This window comes from Triticum aestivum, chromosome 1B (genome assembly GCF_018294505.1).
Source record: "Triticum aestivum cultivar Chinese Spring chromosome 1B, IWGSC CS RefSeq v2.1, whole genome shotgun sequence".
NCBI lineage: Eukaryota > Viridiplantae > Streptophyta > Magnoliopsida > Poales > Poaceae > Triticum > Triticum aestivum.
Window position 1 is genome coordinate 58,400,897 of NC_057795.1, and position 16,632 is coordinate 58,417,528.

Genomic DNA, 16,632 nt, shown 5'->3' on the forward strand with positions numbered 1-16,632 from the left:
GGTCGGCGTCATGGTCACGATGGTCACCCCAAGCGCACACGCGCATACATCCATACATGGAAGGAAAAGTAGTAGAGTAGCCGCCTGCACTTTACCCTCTACCGGAAGGAAGGCGAGCGGCACTCCTCTCCTGCCGATACGCTACACTTTCTACCTCCCCCCAACCAATCATGGCATGGCGTGGCATCGATCGTCAAGTCCATGGCGCGGTGGCGCCGGCGTCGCAATCGGTAGGTGAGGCGAGAAAGGAGCGCGGTGCTGCCCCAGCGTCTCTGTCCGTCTCCGTGCCAAGCGTGTTGGCAGTGTTAGTGTAACCTCCCTCCCAGGGATGCTGATTAGCACGCACCAACCGGCCAACAATAATAGCATCACCCAGTAATATTTCTTTGCAGATGTAGTGTAGCATCTGCGCCTTTTTTTTTTCCTTCTTTGCCTTTGGGGGGGCGGGCGGTGTGCGCTTTACCTTTCGCCTTTGCAGCCTTTTCGTTCGCCCGCACCGGCCCGTCGCTCCCCCGCTCTCGCAGTCGCAGTGGGTGTGGCCGACGCCCCCACTTCCCCTTCACCCCCGTCGCTTCCTCCACTCCCCCCTCCTTCTTCTTCCCCTTCCCCTTCCCTGCTCTGCCGCTTCGCTGCTCCCCCGCCCGCCCGCGTGCGCGCACAATGCTGCCCTCCTCCAGATCAAGGTGCCTCCTCCTCTGCTTCTTTTCTCCCATTTTTGTGGTTTTCTGTTTTTCGGTTGGGTTGGTTGGTACTATCCTCTTCTCCATCCATCCGCGCGGGCGGCGGCGGCAGATCTCGCCGCCACTTCAACCCCTCTCCGTTGGTTTCCGCCGTTTCCTGGCGGCGACTCGGGCGAGGGCGAGCGTCTCGGGAGTTCGGAACCGACAGTTTCCGTACTCGGCTGCCTCTGCCATCACTCGGAACTGCTTCTTGATCCGCTTAATTCCGCCTCTCCGTGCCACAGCTTCGTTTTTTCCTGATTTTTTCTCTGGCCGACGGCAACATATGCGCCTGGAGAACCGCGGTTGCTTCTGTCTGCGATTTGTTCGCCGTTCGGGGTCTTGCATTTCGCAATCCGTAGTGGAGTGGTTGGAGCTCTAACTGATGGTGGTGTGCTCTTGTTTACAGATCTGGGCCGAATGAGTCGCCCGTCGGCAGCAGGACCAGGCCCAGCACGCCCTCCTCCGGTCACCGCCCCTCCACGCCCTCCTCCGGCTACCGCCCATCCACCCCGGGCGGCACCAGGAGGGGCACAACCGCCGCCGGCGGCACCGGCGGGGGCACGCCGTCCACGCCCCGGGGCACGCGCAACAGCGGCGGCCCCTTCAGGTCCGAGCCCAACTCGCCGCCGGCCGCCGCGGCGGCGCGGCCGCGCCTCTCCTTCGACCGCTCCCCGAGATCCGCCGATGCCAAGCCCGTCGCCGAGCGCCGGGTGCCCAAGATCGGCACGCCTCCCCCCGACGTGAGTTTCACTTCAGCACAAACTTTACGCTGTCGGCAGGGTGAAAGTGACGTGCGTTTGCCGGAAATTGACTTGCGAATTCTCTGTGCGATGGCTGCAGCAGAAGCAGCTGCGGAGGGAGATCGAGCTGCAGTCGCGGCTCGAGTCCGCGCACGAGGACCTCAAGAAGGCCAAGGACCAGCTCTCCTTCGTCGTCGGCGAGAAGGACCGCCTCGTCGGCGAGCTCAACGAGGCCAAGAGGGTGGCCGATGAGATACACGAGAAGCTCCAGGACGCGCTCATGGCCAAGAGGTGGGCCGAGGAGGCCACCGAGATCGAGAAGTTCCGGGCCGACGAGCTCGAGCAGGCGGGCATCGATGAGTCGCAGAAGAGGGACGAAGAGTGGCAGAGGGAGGTCGAGAGTGTGCGCAGCCAGCACGCCGCGGATTTGGAGACGCTGGTCACCACCACCGAGGAGCTCGAGAGGTTCAGGCGCGATCTCTCGATGGCCAACGAGGCCAAGAAGGCTGCGCTTGGCCACGCGGACGATGCCATGAAGATCGCCGAGGTCAACGCTGACAAGGTGGAGATCCTCTCCGGCGAAGTCACCCGCTTGAAAGGATTGCTTGATTCCAGCGCGGCAGTTGAGGAGAGTAAAAACCGTGAAAGGGAGGAGTTTGTGAAGAATTTGGAATCCGAGATTTCAGTTCTCAAAGGCAAACTAGAGGAGGCAAGAGTTCTTGAGGAGAGGTTGGCCGACATGGAGAAACTGACCGAGGAGCTTAAAGCACAGCTGGCTGATGCAAAGAAGGCCGAGTCAGAAGTCCATCAGCAGTTTGAGGAATGGAAGAACAAGGCCGGATCACTTGAAATGGAATTGGAAGAGGCTACTCTCTCCGAGAAGGCCAAAAGCGATACCCTTATGTCCACGGAAGAAGAATTGGACAAGACCCTGTCTATCTTACAGGACAGAGAATCTGAAATGGAAGTGCTGAAAGGGAAGACAACAGCATTGGAAATTGAGGTGGCAAGGCTTTCAACAGAAATTAACGAATCCAGCGAGCACCTGGACGCCTCTCAGCAAGAGTTGTTTGGGCTGCAGACAACAATAGATGTTCTGAAAAACAAGCTTGAGGCTGCCGAAGAAGTGGCTTCGGAGGCTTTAAACAATGAGAAGACTGCTAATGCAAACATTGTAAGCCTGACCGAGGAGAAAATCAAGCTAATTAACGAGTTGAATGATGCTAGGGACAGAGAGGAGAAAGAGAGAAGGGCAGTGGAGGATCTCACTGCTGCGTTGAGTGAGGCATCTGGCAAAGCAGAGGAAGCACATGAGAGATTTCTGAAGAAACAAGATGATTATGAGCACGCCCTCGCACAGATTGGCGATCTCAAGATGTCCCTAAATAGTACCAAAGAGAACTATGAGGTAATGATTGAGGAGGCACACTATGATATCACTTGTTTAAGGAATACAGTCGGAAAATTAGAGGCTGAGGTGAGCAAGTATAGAGAAGAATGTGAAGCTAAGGAGCTTGAGATTGTCAGTTTAAACAAGCAGTCAGAGGAAGAAATTGCCGCTCTTAAAGCAGAAGCCGACAGGGTAGTAGCATCATTGCGGGATGCAGAGCACGAACTCCAAACTGTCAACGAGGAGAAAGAGATACTTCAAGAGAAGCTACTGTACACAGAATCAGCGGTTGTTGAAGCTAACAGGGCTGTGCAGGATGTGAAGGCGGAGAAAGAGGGTCTCCAGGAGCAGCTAATGCGCACGGAATCAGCTCTCGCTGAAGCCAGCAAGGCTTTACAGGAAGTAAAGGCTGAGAAAGAGGATCTTCAAGAGCAGCTGATGCACACGGAATCAGCGGTTGCTGAAGCCAGCAAGGCTTTACAGGAAGTAAAGGCTGATAAGGAGGATCTTCAAGAGCAGCTAATGCACACGGAATCAGCGGTTGCTGAAGCTAACAAGGCCTTGCAGGAGGTAAAGGCTGAGAAGGAGGATATTCAAGAGCAGCTCATGCACACAGAATCAGGGGTTGCTGAAGCTAACAATGCTGTTCAGGAGGTGAAGGCTGAGAAACAGGGCCTTCAAGAGCAGCTAACGCACATGGAATCAGCAGTTGCTGAAGCTAACAAGGCTGCGCAGGAGGCAACGTCCGAGAGTTTGCAACTTAAGGATAGGTTACTTGATAAAGAGAACGCATTGCAGAGCTTAACCCAGGAGAACGACGAATTCAGGCTGCGAGAGGCTGACGCCATGAAGAAGATAGAGGAATTATCTGCTCTGCTTGCTGAAGCCATGGAAAAGAAGCATCCTGAGGAGGAAGAGAAGCTAGTTGTTGTGGATGAGGTGCACAGTTCAGCGCGTGAAGTTGCCGAGACAGCTGCAGAAACTGAAGACACAGAAGGAGAGAGTGTTAAAAAACCGAGCATGGAACTCGTCGTCGCCAATGGAAACTCCAATGGCGACATGAACCAAGAGGAAGAGAAATACGACAGCAAGGTCGAGCAGCAGGAAGCAAAAAGTGATTTCACCACGGTATACGAGAGCGACAAAGTTGTTGAGAAGCAGCTGCAGGCAGATGTGAAACAAGAAACCGAGTCTTCGAAAGACGACCTGTCCTCCAAGGAGGATAGCAGCACCGAGCACGCAAACGGAACAGCAGCATCAGCAGAGGTGACCAGCAAAGTCGCAATGTCCCCGACAACGACAACAAAACCGCAGAAGAAGAACAAGCCCCTGCTGAAGAAGTTTGGCAACCTACTGAAAAAGAAGAACAGCAAGTAGTAGCAGGTGAACAGAAGAAAAACACATGTACTATTATCGGTGTTCATTATTACTCTGATCTTTCTTTTTCTTCTTCTTCTTGTTTGATGACAGCAAGGTAGTGTGCTTAATTTCCACGTGTAATTTTTTTTACTGTCGACGCCTGTACTTTTGTGGTGATTGCAGTAGCTTTGTGGGTGTTTTCATTTTTCTCTCTTCTTTTTCCCCCCTATAAGTTGGACCTCCTGTTCTTTGCCCTATGGCTGTGGTTATTATTATCTACACGATCTGTGGCCGTTTGCTTGTAACCAGATGGGAGAGCCCCTCCTGATTAAAAACTGTGTAGCCCCTTATGGTAAGCTGATGTCACTCATTATCATGCACCTGTACTACTATAATGTAATGTGATGTGATGTTACCAGTGGGTGATAAACCCTAATACTATAACTAACCATCATGCTTGTTGGCATGAGCTGCTGTTGGCTATTCTAATCATGTCTGTTGGCATAAAGCGTAGCATTCACATGCCTGCTGCTGGCATTCTAACCATGTCTGTTGAGAGAGGGCAGCACTCATGTTGGTTGCCATGTTGGCCATCCCATCCATGGTTTGTTTTTCCAACGGTTGAGATGGATTGATCTGATTTGGCTTTATATTTTGTAGTATTATTTACTTACTTTTTGGGTGTGGTTGGACCCTCCTAATCTTGGTTGCTTGGGAAGGTGGCATCGACCGAATCAGGTGCGTGGAAAAGAAATGACAATGATGTATTTTTATGTTGTAGGTGGTACAACTGGCTAAAATAGCTGTGATTTCATAATGGTGCTAGATGGGGGCTGGCTGGCTGGCTGGCTGGGTTTTGTCACATGCACCCATGTGGCCTTTAACTGTTGCATAATTGCATCCTGGCTGGGGTGTAAAGTATCAAATGAAATGGGAGCAGCATTCATTCCCAGTGTTTCTATTATTATTTTTCCTTCAGAATTATGGAATTTTAATAATAATAATAATAATAATCTGATGCGTGTTTTGGACTGCCTAGTGATTTTCTGCTGGGTATGTGTGTGAACAAGCTCTGTCTTGTAATATCAACATATATGCATCTGCAGGAGAGGAAGCAGCTGTCTAAATTTTTTTTCTCATATTTTTTATTTTTCTTAGAACAAAACAACACCTTATCTGTTTCCATCAGCTTTAACTTGCTACTGACACCAAATCTGTAAAAGAAAAAGGAAAGGAAAAAAAGAGGGGGGAAAAAGAAGACGAAAGCACAAACTAAGCCCACGGCCCATCTCAGAGCTACTTCTGGCCCAACGTCGTGCACTTGCCGCCCGACGTGCCGAGCACGAGCAGCAGCACAGGCCGCGCCCAGGACAGCACACACCCCCGGGGACCCACACCTCAGAGACTTAGACCTCCCCGAGCCCTGCACCATGCCATTGCCACCACTTCTCTGCCACTACCACCTACTGCTCGCTTCCGTTCTTCTGCCAATCAAGCAGAATCGGCATCTCCGCAGGAACATTGCTACGAAGTATTCAACTCCTGCTCCCCCCCTTCTCCTCCTGTTCTTCTTCCTCTCCGCCGCCGCCGTCTCGTTCATCTTCTTCCAAAGATGACATACGTCCCCATGGCAAATGCAGGCAATGTGCATTGCTGACCTTCCAGTTCGAGTCCTGCGTGCAACAGGACTGATGATCAGCAGGGACGCATTCGTGATCAGGTCTTGTGTGCGCTGGAGGCGAAGGTGAACCAGGGAGGGAGTTTGGAGGAAGAGGAGGGGCTAGGTGGCTAACCGGCGGCTGGAGAAGCGCGGCGGAGGAGAGGCGGGATGCTGCAGCGGGCGGCGAGCAACGCCTACTCGTGGTGGTGGGCGAGCCACATCCGCACCAGGCAGTCCAAATGGCTCGACAGCAACCTCCAAGGTCCGTTCGTCTTCTTCACGCCGCGCCACCCATACACGCGCCTAGATCTCGTTGCTTGCTTGGCACATCTTTGATCATTTTCCCTGGTCAGAACTTTGCATGATGTCCTGCAGAGTTTGACAAATGAAGTAGTGTTTCGTATATGGTCAGTTGCTTCATGATTGTGTTATGGTAGTTGCAGCAAAAGATGTGCTTTGTATCACCATTATGGGCCAAGAAACACATAGATTACGTAAAGAAATATAGGCTACATCACTGTCAGGTGATCATGAAATTTATGCATGGCTCGGGTTAGCAGAAATGTATCACCGGTTGACAGAAAAGATATGTGACGATGTTTGGTCACTCGGATAAAGAAATACTGTGCATATATACAGTTAAATTCCCTGCCCAAAAATTGATGCACCATTCGGGTCGTTAAGGATTGAAACATATACAGAAATTAAGTGGACAAGCTGAAACCACTTGGATAGCAACCCAGCAGTACTGCTTTGGTCTCAACATTTCTTTAATCAGAGTACCATGAAACATGCCATAAGCAAATTTCAGCAATTCTGCACTTGCAATTGGACACCAGCGCCTGTTCTGAAAATAGGGTTGAATTTCGCTGTTATGTAACCAAGTACCTGTTTAACGCTACTATATTTTTGGTTGAACACTGAGCGATTGCCTTTGATGTGCAGATATGGAAGACAGGGTCAAGTGCATCCTCTTACTCCTGGGAGAGGAAGCAGATTCTTTTGCAAAGAGGGCGGAAATGTATTACAAGAGGCGACCAGAGGTGATCAGCTCCGTGGAAGAAGCGTACCGGGCATACAGAGCCCTTGCAGAACGCTATGACCACATGTCAGGAGAGCTACACAAAGCAAACCACACTGTTGCAACTGCCTTCCCTGACCAGGTTCAGTATTCTATGCTGGAAGAGGACGATGACAGTCTCCCGAAGGCGTTCACGACGGTTGATCCTCGTAAAATCCACAAGTCAACGGTGGAAGGGCTGATGAATAAGAAGAAAGGAGGGAAGCCAGGACTGAAGGACGGAGGAAAGAGTCGTGCAGCACCGGCCAACAAGGAGAATGCGCAAAAGGAGATCAGCAGGATGCAGAAAGAGATATTGGTGCTGCAGACTGAGAAAGAGTTCATCAAGAGCTCTTACGAGAGTGGAATCGCAAAGTACTGGGATCTTGAAAAGCAAATCAACGACATGCATGAAGAAGTCTGCTACTTCCAGGAGGAGTTCAACGAAAGCGTGGTGATCGAAGATGATGAGGCCAGAGCTTTGATGACAGCAACTGCTCTTAAATCTTGTGAAGACGCCATCGCCAGATTGCGGGAACAGCAGAGGTTATCGTTCAGCCAAGCAATGGTTGAGCTGGAAAGGGCCAGTGTTTCCAGAGAGAAACTGAAGAATATCATGAAAGAGCATGGTAAGTTCATATCAGATTCAGGAAACTCTCATTACGAGAATGTGAGAAACGATGCCAGCGTTAAGATGGATGATCTGTACTCTATGAAGCAGGAGAAAATTGGAATGGAAGCAATAGTAGATAAGATCAAGGAATACTTTCAGAAAGACACTGATATTTCTGTGGCAGAGATTGCAGAGAGAATTGATGACATGGTCAATAAAGTTGTGGACTTGGAACTCATGGTTTCATCACAGACTGCTAAGATAGATAGGCTGTGTCTGGAAAACACAGAGCTGGAGATGTCACTGCAGGAACTGGAGGGAGAGAAGGCTATAGCAACCAGTGGCTCAAATGAATTGAATGACAAGCTAGAGAAGGCAGAAGATGAGCTGATGAGAGTGCAGTACCTTGAAAGCTCCTTCCATGCAGAAGAAAGCATAGTCCATTCGAATTTCACTGAAACGGCAAGTAGCTTCTGTTGTATTACAGACTTGTTGCAGTCACCTCCTGTTGAGCACCAAGGTGGTTCTGTGCCCATGCTGACTCATGAAGCGGCACCCATTGCTGACACTGAATCATCTGATGAGTGCGAGAAAACAGAACCTGAAGAAGATCCTCAGATGGATAAAGCTACAATAAAGCCTGACATAGATGAACTCCCTGATTGTTCCAGTAAACTGGAGCTAGCTACGGTCAGTGATAACTGTCACCATGACATCAAGGAAGAAAGGCAATACTGCGCAGATGATTTGGAGGATTTGTGGGATTGCGGGCTTGAAAGAAAGTCCAGCTTTGCAGTTGCATCTGTAAATAAGGAAACAGCAGAAAATGTTATTACAGATATGTTGCACTCACCTCTCACTGAGCACCAAGCTGGTTGTGTGCCCACACTGGCTGATGAAGCAACACCATCCGCTGACACCGAACCATCTGGCGAGTATGAGAAAATAAAACCAGAAGAAGATCCTCTGATGAATAAAGCTACAAGAAAGCCTGACATAGATGGACTCCCTGATTGTTCCAGTAAGTTAGAGCTAGCTACAGTCAATGATAACTCTCACCAGTCTAACTGTTACAATGACATTAAGGCAGAAAGGCATGACTGCACAGATAATTTGGAGGATTTATGGGATTGTGGGTTTGAAAGAAATGCTAGCTTTGCAGTTGCATCGGTGAATAAGGAAACAGCTGAAAATCCAGACAATGATACTACAGATATGTTGCAGTCACCTCTCACTGAGCACCAAGCTGGTTATGTGCCCACAATGACTGATGAAGCAACACCACCCGCTGACACTGAACCATCTGGCGAGTGTGAGAAAATAAAACCAGAGGAAGATAATCAGATGGATAACAATACACAAAAGCTTCACATAGATGGATTTCTGGACTGGTGTGGTAAGTCAGAGATAGCTATCATCAGTGCTGATTCAGAGGATTTCGGTAAATCTAGCTTTGCAGCTGCATCAGTAGATAATGGCACAGCAGCAAATGCAGATAACAGTACATCTGGTGAACATAACAATACAGAAGTGAAATATAATCATGGAGCCATTGGCAGCAACATGCAACCATATGTTGTACATTCCCATGAGCAAGGTTCAGTAGATCGATTGCATCAAAATTCACCTGAAGTCTCATGGGATCACGACCTAAAACAAGTGGATGGCAAGCAAGATTCATTGACAGTGGTTCATAGCACTTTCGGAGGCCACTCAGAACAATATATGAACATAGAAGAACGGTTACAATACTCGCATTTCACTGAAACTTTCGCTCCTGGCAATGGGAAAGCTGTTGGTGTTGGAGATCAAGAGAACAACATGGCTAATATGCAGCAGTTGCTTATGAGTGGACTCCAAGACAAGGAAATGGTACTATTAACCGAGTGCAAGAAAAAAGAATCAGAACAAGATCCTCAGATGGATAAAGCTACAAGGAAGCCTGAAATATATGGATTCCCTGATTGTCCCAGTAACTTGGAGCTAGGAAACAACAGTGACAACAGGCAGCCATCTAACAGTTACCATGAAATTATGGCAGAAAAGCATGACAGTGCAGGTGATTCAGAGGATTTGTGGTATTGTGGGCTAGAAAGGAAGTCTAGCTTTGCAGCTGCAACCGTAAATAAGGAAAAGGCAGAAAATGCAGACAATGATGCATTTGGTGAGCATAAAAATAAAGGAGTGAAATATGTTCATGACATTGTTAGCGACAATGGCAGCAGCATGCAACCCTATGTTTTTCATTCCCATGAGCAGGGATTAGTAGAGCGATTGTATCATGTTTCATCTGAAGTCCCAGCAGATCATCATGTGAAGTCAGAGGACGACAAGCAAGATTCATCAACATCTTGTCATAGCATTTCCAAAGGCCACTCAGAACAAGAGATGAAGAAAGCAGAAGAGTCAGAAGACGCACCTACCACTGAAAATTCAATTCCTGGCAGTGAAAAGGCTGTTGTTGTTAGAGATCAAGAGGAGAACATGGCTAATCTGCAGAAATTGCTTATGAGTGGACTCCAAGACAAGGAAAAGGTACTACTGACCGAGTACACTTCTATCCTCCGAAATTACAAAAATGCAAAGAGAAGGCTTACAGAAGTGGAGATAAAGAATCAGGAATGTTTGGATGAGATGAAAGCCATGATGAGCGAACTGCGCTCTGCCAATGAATTGAAGGACAAGGAGATTCGGTCACTGCGTGAACTCCTGAACTCTTCCACTGACAAAGATGCACAGCACAATGGCCATCATCAAATGAATACATACACGTCCTTGAGTATCAAGAGTGGGTCCTTCAGGGGGCACCGAAGGATCCCAAGCTTTTTGCCTGGTCATCAAAGGAGACAAAGCGCTTCTTCGAGTTCGAGGATAATCATGAATAATTCTAGTCCCAAGAACAAAGATGATGCATCACATGATGCTGTTTTCGAGCCAGAAAGAATCGGTATGGGTGACATCAAATTAACTAATATTCTTGAGATGCAGAATGCCTCACCTCTTGAGGACAAGTTCAGAAGAGACATCGATGGGCTTTTGGAGGAGAACCTAGAGTTCTGGATGAAGTTCAGCACATCATTCGAAAAGATTCTAGAATTGCAGACCAAGCATGATCAGCTGCAATCAGAGATTGGCAAGCAAACAAACGAGGACAAGCTCAAGGAAAACAGCGGTGGCACAAGTGATCCCCTTGCAAAAGCTGAACCCGAAACCATAGAGAAGCGGCTAAGGGAACTTACGATTGAAATGCAAGTATGGCTGGAACAGAACGCTATGTTCAAAGGGGAGCTCCAGTGCAGGTTTGCTTCCCTCTGCGGTATACAAGAGGAAATCCAGGCAGCAATGGAGATGGATGCAGAGACTGTGGAAGGAATTCAATTCACTTCATACCATGCTGCCAAATTCCAAGGGGAGATCTTGAGCATGAAGCAGGAGAACGACAAGGTTGAGGATGAACTGCAGGCCGGCTTAGATTATATAAGAGGGCTACAAGAAGAAATCGAAAAGATCCTGGCAAAGATACTGAAGAGCACTAGCTTATCTGGGTCGAAAGGCAGCAGCCCTTGGAGGAATGCGCCCTCTAAGTCACGAGTGCCGCTCCGGTCATTCCTCTTCCCAGCCAAGAAAAAGAAACCATCGCTGTTGGCATGCATGAATCCGGCACTGCAGAAGCAGTACAGTGACATGGCATTCTTCGCTAAAATGGAATAGGTAAACCCTGGCTGCCTGTTCTTATGCGTTAATGGCTATACTTTCAGCTAATGTTGTTCTTCCTATGAGTTGATGGACTAACATGCTGTATAGGTAATCAGGCCTTCAGGATGGAACCAAATTCATCACACACGGAGCCAGATGAACTGTGAGGCAAATATGATTATCAGGTTGTATCAGGCAGCTTCGTTCGGCTAATTACAAGCCTCCCACAACATATTTAAGGGAGAAACTAGGGTTCACATTTAGCTATTTCTTTTCAGGGGACATACATATATATACTTTTGTCAATAATTTTTTCATGCACTATGGCAGTGAATTTCTCATTATTTTAGCTACAAAAGGCAGGAATTTTATCTGTGTGATTTATGAGATGAGCTGCACGATTGGTTTGAGCCTGCCATAGTGCCGTTCAACAAGGATGAAAACACACGCATTCCGAAACCTCTGTAATGTGGCGCCATTAAAGCAGTCACGAAATGCGCTATATCTTTGCTTGTGCTTCGATTTCTAAACGTAGGTAATCGTGAGTTCTTTCATCTCCGGATGATAGAGCAAGAAGGACATATAGCATCAATGGTAATCGAACGAAATGGAGCAAAGATGGGTATAATAGTGATCCTTACCGGCTTTGGACTCTTTCTCATGTCGCTGCGCAGCGTTGGCCGCGGCCGCATTCCGTCGAGCAGGTCGCGGGCACCCGGCGAGGCAGCCCCATTCTTACTCTTCCTCCTCTCCCCAAGACGGCGACGCGCTTAGTCCAGGCACCCCCCATTCCACGCGGCAGAGGCGCGTATGGCGCCCCGAGACGCGCCCACCTCCACGGCTGGGGAGGTCGCCCAGCTCGCAAAACCGGACCCCTCTTCCCCTTCCCATCTCCGTCTCCCTAGAGCTTCGTTTTGGTTTTTCCTAGCTCGACCTCCGCGGGTTTTTCCCATCTCCGTCTCCTAGATGTCCCTGTCTGCCTGTTCTTATATGCATTAATGGCTATACTTCCAGTTAATGTTGTTCTCCCTATGAGTTGATGGACTAACACGCTGTATCGGTAATCAGGCCTTCATGATGGAACCAAATTCATCACACGGGGAGCTAGATGAGCTGTGAGGCAAATATGATTATCAGGTTATATCAGGCTTCATTCAGCTAATTACAAGGCTCCCACGGCATATTTAAGGGAGAAACCAGGGTTCACATTTAGCTGTTTCTTTTCAGAGGGCATGAATTCATACTTACTTTTGTCAACAATTTATTCATGGCAGTGAATATCTCATTATTTTAGCTACAAAAGGCAGGGATTTAATCTGTGCAACTTATGGGATCAGTTGCATGACTGGTTAAGGACGAGCAACACACGCATTCCGAAACCTCTGTAATTCGATTTCTTTGCTAGTGCTTAATTCGATTTCTAAATGTAGGTGATCGTGAGTTCTTTCATCTCCGGATGATAGAAGAGTAAGAAGGACATCGCATCAATGGCAGTCCAACAAAACGGAGCAAAGATGGGTGTAGTAGTGATCCTTACCAGCTCTGGACTCTTTCTCACGTCGCCGCACGGCGTTGGCCGCTGCCGCATTCCGTCGAGCAGGTCACGGGCACCGGGCGAGGCAGCCCCATTTCTACTCTTCCTCCTCCTCTTCCCACGACGGCGACGCGCGCAGCCCTCACCACCCGCCCGGCAGATGCGCGCGTGGCGCCCCGAGCCGCGCCCACCTCCACGGCGGGGGGGATCGCCCAGCTCGCAAAACCGGACCCCTCTTCCCCTTCCCGTCTCCGTCTCCGTCGAGTTTCGTTTTGGTTTTTCCTAGCTCGATCTCTGTGGGTTTGTTCGTGATCTCGACTGATGGGGCTGGCTTACTTTGTGAGAACCGCGATCCTTGCTTGTTCGTCGTGGGCTCGCAATAGGTGTCAGGACCCAAGCCACTGCTCGTCCGAAGATGACTGAAGCGGCGTCGACGAAACTGAAGAAGAAGCGAGGTTCAGACAAACAACGGCCCAGATTGTCTAAAGTGGAAATGAACGGCTCGGATGGATCCTCACCTTCATTACCGTCTTAGTTCAAAACTAAGCACTTGTTCATTCTACTAAAGTGAGTGTTTGGTGGAATTACCACTGCAGTTTGGTGCGGGTTTTACTTGTACCTCGATCCAGTACTGGAAACCCTAAGATGTACAACTTGTCTCTCCAGTTTTTTTTTTTGAACAGTCGAGGCTTTGTTCTCCCCACCTGAATTTGATCTCGTCCAAACAAAATTTTGGTCTATTCCCCTGTTCGATAATTCTTGTCGTTTATGAAACTAAAACCACGAGAAGAATTTGTTCTACTCAAATTGAACTAAAATCACAGCAAGAATTATGAAATGGATGGAGTAGTTTATGACGCAAAAACAGATCAAAAACCTGAACAAATTGACCCTGTTTATAAGGGAAACCGGATCCAAAACCGACTTCTCTCTCCAATTGATCATCAACTTGTTCAAATGTTCATGCAAATTGAGTGAAATGTGAGGAAATTCCTCAATCCAGGTCTCACAAATCACAAAATAACAAATTCAGCCTAGCAAAACAGCAACAACAAGTACCCTACTTCACGAGCTCGAAACACTCACTACACAACTCAAAAAAATATATGGATGTCACCACTGAAAAGATGGCATGATTTAGTTCAAAACACATGTAGAGATCAACCTCATAGGATGCACAAACAAAATGCAACAAAAATGACAAATCATCAAGTTCTGTTAACAGACAGCAATAAACATTATATAGCACTCTTGCAACGATGATTCAGGCATCAAGATGACCTCAAACAAAGATAGCACAATGGAATGAAATTAAGAGCATCTCATAATGAACATTTTGACATACATATGCATGAAACAGAGCTACGGATGCAGAGTTATGATGCGATGAACAGGGCAACATTATGCAAAAATATTTAGGGACTTGGCCAAAAATCGGGGTCAACCTTCGGGATTGGATCTGGATCGGGACGGTGCGGTTTCCGAGGTTGACCGGAGCAACCTCGCCGGAGACGGGCGGCCGGCGGCCGGAGAGGGCCGGGGACGGCCGGAGTGGGGGGGGGGAGGCCGGATCCGAGGCGCTCCTCGCCGGATCCGGCCGGAGGAGGCGAGGGAGAGGCCGGGCGGCGCTCGAGGCCGGCCGGTCCGGCGGCGGGGCAGGAGGCCGGCGGAGGGCGCGGCTCCTCTCGCGTGGCGAGGGCGAAGGCAACGGTCGGGTCCTCCGGTGGCCGCCGCGGGGCGCGGCCGGGCGGCGCGGCCACCGGGCGGGAGGCGGCGAGGGGCGCCGGGCGGCGGGGTGACGACTGGTCGGCGGCAAGCGGGCGGCGGTCGGGCGGCAGACGGCGGCGGGCGCCGGCGCGGGGCCGCGGCGGCGGCGGCGCGCGGGCTCGCGCGGGCCCCGGATGGGCTCGGCGGGCCGCGGCCGCGGGGACGACGGCGGCGGACAGGTGGCGGCTCCGGATTGGGCAGGGGCGGCGGCGGACATGTCCGGGCGGCCGGGGAGATGTGTCCGACGGCGCAGAGGAAGAGGAGGCTAGGGTTTCATCCGCGAATTTCGGGGGAGACACATATTTATAGATTCTGGGAGCTAGGAGAGTCCAAATGAGGAGCGGTTTTCGCCCACACGATCGTGATCGAACGACCGAGAGCATGGAGGGGGTTAGGATGGGTTTTGAGCCACTTTGGAGGGTTGTTTGGCTGCAACACAAAGAGGGCTTTACGGTTACCCGGTTAACCGTTGGAGTATCAAACGGACTCCAAATTGCACGAAACTTGACAGGCGGTCTACCGGTGCTATACCAAGGCCACTTGGCAAACCTCGGGCCATTCCGAGAAAGTTCAACATCCGCTCACAACAGGAGAAAAAAGGGGGGACGCCGGAGGACATAGGAGTGCCGGATTGCAAAACGGACAACGGGGAAAATGCTCGGATGCATGAGACGAACACGTATGCAAAACAATGCACATGATGACAAGATAAAATGCAACACGGAAGCAAGTGACATGGCAACGACGGCGAATAACTGGCGGACACTTGGCGCATTGAATCCGGGGCGTTACACCCAATCCATAAAGGACAAATAATATATCATGCCAAAGGAACAGAAAAATTTACAGCAGCAAAAAGAACAATATACAATACACTTTATAGCTGGAAAAACCACAACAACCTCAAAGCCTAGATATGCATCACACTGGTTGATATGCATCACACTGGTTGATAGACATGTTTGTTTCATGTTGTTATCATGTCCACCTTACTACTGAACTGGTTTACCAAAATGAGTTTCATATACTACATTCTAAACCTGTGATGTGTTTGTTTGTTTTTCTTTTAGAACGCGAATAAAATATTGGAGAAGAGTACCTCGTTATGCAATGGTAAAGGAAGTAATGCAGATAAGGTTCAAGATAGTGAGATATCCCTGTTGGTCTCCAAGAAAGCTGATAAAAACTACATTGAAGACACTGAGACAACCCCAAAGTCCTGTCTTGATGTAGTGTTCGAGTTACTGGCTATTACTGCTGGCACCAGCTCTTTGAACTCGTTGTCTAAATCAGTTCGGCTTCTTGAGTCTCAACTTCAAGTTGAAAGACATCGATCAGATGTTATGCGACAGGAAGCCGAAGGACCGAGGAAGTCCCTGCAGAATTCAGATGCCTACTTTCTGGTGCAACAACAAGTGCTGGAGGATTTAAGCGCCAAACAAGAGAAATTTAATAAGCTTCCTAAGCATCTTGCCAGCATTATGGGTACCCAGGATATTGTTTCTTGAGCTCTTCTGGTGTGGTTTCAGTTCTGTACTTGTTGTGCTGCGGCGTTTATATGCTGTTGTGTTCCCTATATTTGCATTGGTGGCGAACTTTGATGCCCAATGGATGTAATATGTGCAATAGCCATGATAGCCTAGCGTAAGTTGCTTGCTTATTTATTTCATTATTGTCTTGTTTATTTTTTTGCTTGTAGCCAGTGTAGTTCTTTTTCCACGGTTTGCTAGTGGCCGCAATAATCTATTTTTTAAAACTAGGCCACAATAACCATGGGCTACATATTTACTGTAATTACCATTTCTCTCCTACGGGTCGTAGAAACAACCAGCCTTCTACGGGTCGTAGAAACAATGGGCCTTATACGGGTCGTAGACGCAATGGGCCTTCTACAAGCCGTATCATCAATGGGCCTTCTACGGGCCGTATGATCGGTTGGCCAAACATGGGCCAATAACAGACCGCATTATGACCGTAAACGGGCTAGAGTTGGAATCGTCCGTTCATGGGCCGACCATAACGGGCCGTCGTTAATCGGCCGTATTTGATGACGCTATGAAAATAGCCCAACGTATTAACGGGCCACAAACG

The 16,632-nt window shown here is 49.1% G+C and overlaps 2 protein-coding genes and 1 long non-coding RNA gene across 3 annotated transcripts; 2 read left to right on the plus strand and 1 right to left on the minus strand.

Moving 5' to 3' along the window:
- Positions 1–440: 440 nt before the first annotated feature.
- On the plus strand, positions 441–4,584 carry LOC123106544 (WEB family protein At5g16730, chloroplastic). The gene is made up of 3 exons (XM_044528677.1): positions 441–683; positions 1,129–1,462; positions 1,563–4,584. Exons 1-3 carry the CDS (start codon positions 661–663, stop codon positions 4,227–4,229), a joined length of 3,024 nt encoding a protein of 1,007 aa, XP_044384612.1. The 5' UTR covers positions 441–660; the 3' UTR covers positions 4,230–4,584.
- Positions 4,585–5,341: 757 nt separating this feature from the next.
- LOC123106568 (uncharacterized) lies at positions 5,342–13,171 on the minus strand. Its single transcript, XR_006451396.1, has 3 exons — positions 12,778–13,171; positions 6,005–6,240; positions 5,342–5,884 (listed from the first exon to the last, which is right to left on the minus strand). It is a non-coding gene; the product is annotated as an uncharacterized lncRNA (long non-coding RNA).
- Positions 6,838–11,613, plus strand: LOC123106556 (protein NETWORKED 2B-like). Its single transcript, XM_044528683.1, has 2 exons — positions 6,838–11,255; positions 11,349–11,613. Exon 1 carries the CDS (start codon positions 6,891–6,893, stop codon positions 11,253–11,255), a length of 4,365 nt encoding a protein of 1,454 aa, XP_044384618.1. The 5' UTR covers positions 6,838–6,890; the 3' UTR covers positions 11,349–11,613.
- Positions 13,172–16,632: the final 3,461 nt, after the last annotated feature.

Coding starts and splice junctions, on each gene's coding strand:
- LOC123106544 (XM_044528677.1), top strand. CDS start 661: ATGCTGCCCTCCTCCAGATCAAG. Junction 684..1,128: donor CTGCCCTCCTCCAGATCAAG/GTGCCTCCTCCT, acceptor TCTTGTTTACAG/ATCTGGGCCGAATGAGTCGC. Junction 1,463..1,562: donor TCGGCACGCCTCCCCCCGAC/GTGAGTTTCACT, acceptor CGATGGCTGCAG/CAGAAGCAGCTGCGGAGGGA.
- LOC123106556 (XM_044528683.1), top strand. CDS start 6,891: ATGTATTACAAGAGGCGACCAGAGGTGATCAGCTCCGTGGAAGAAGCG.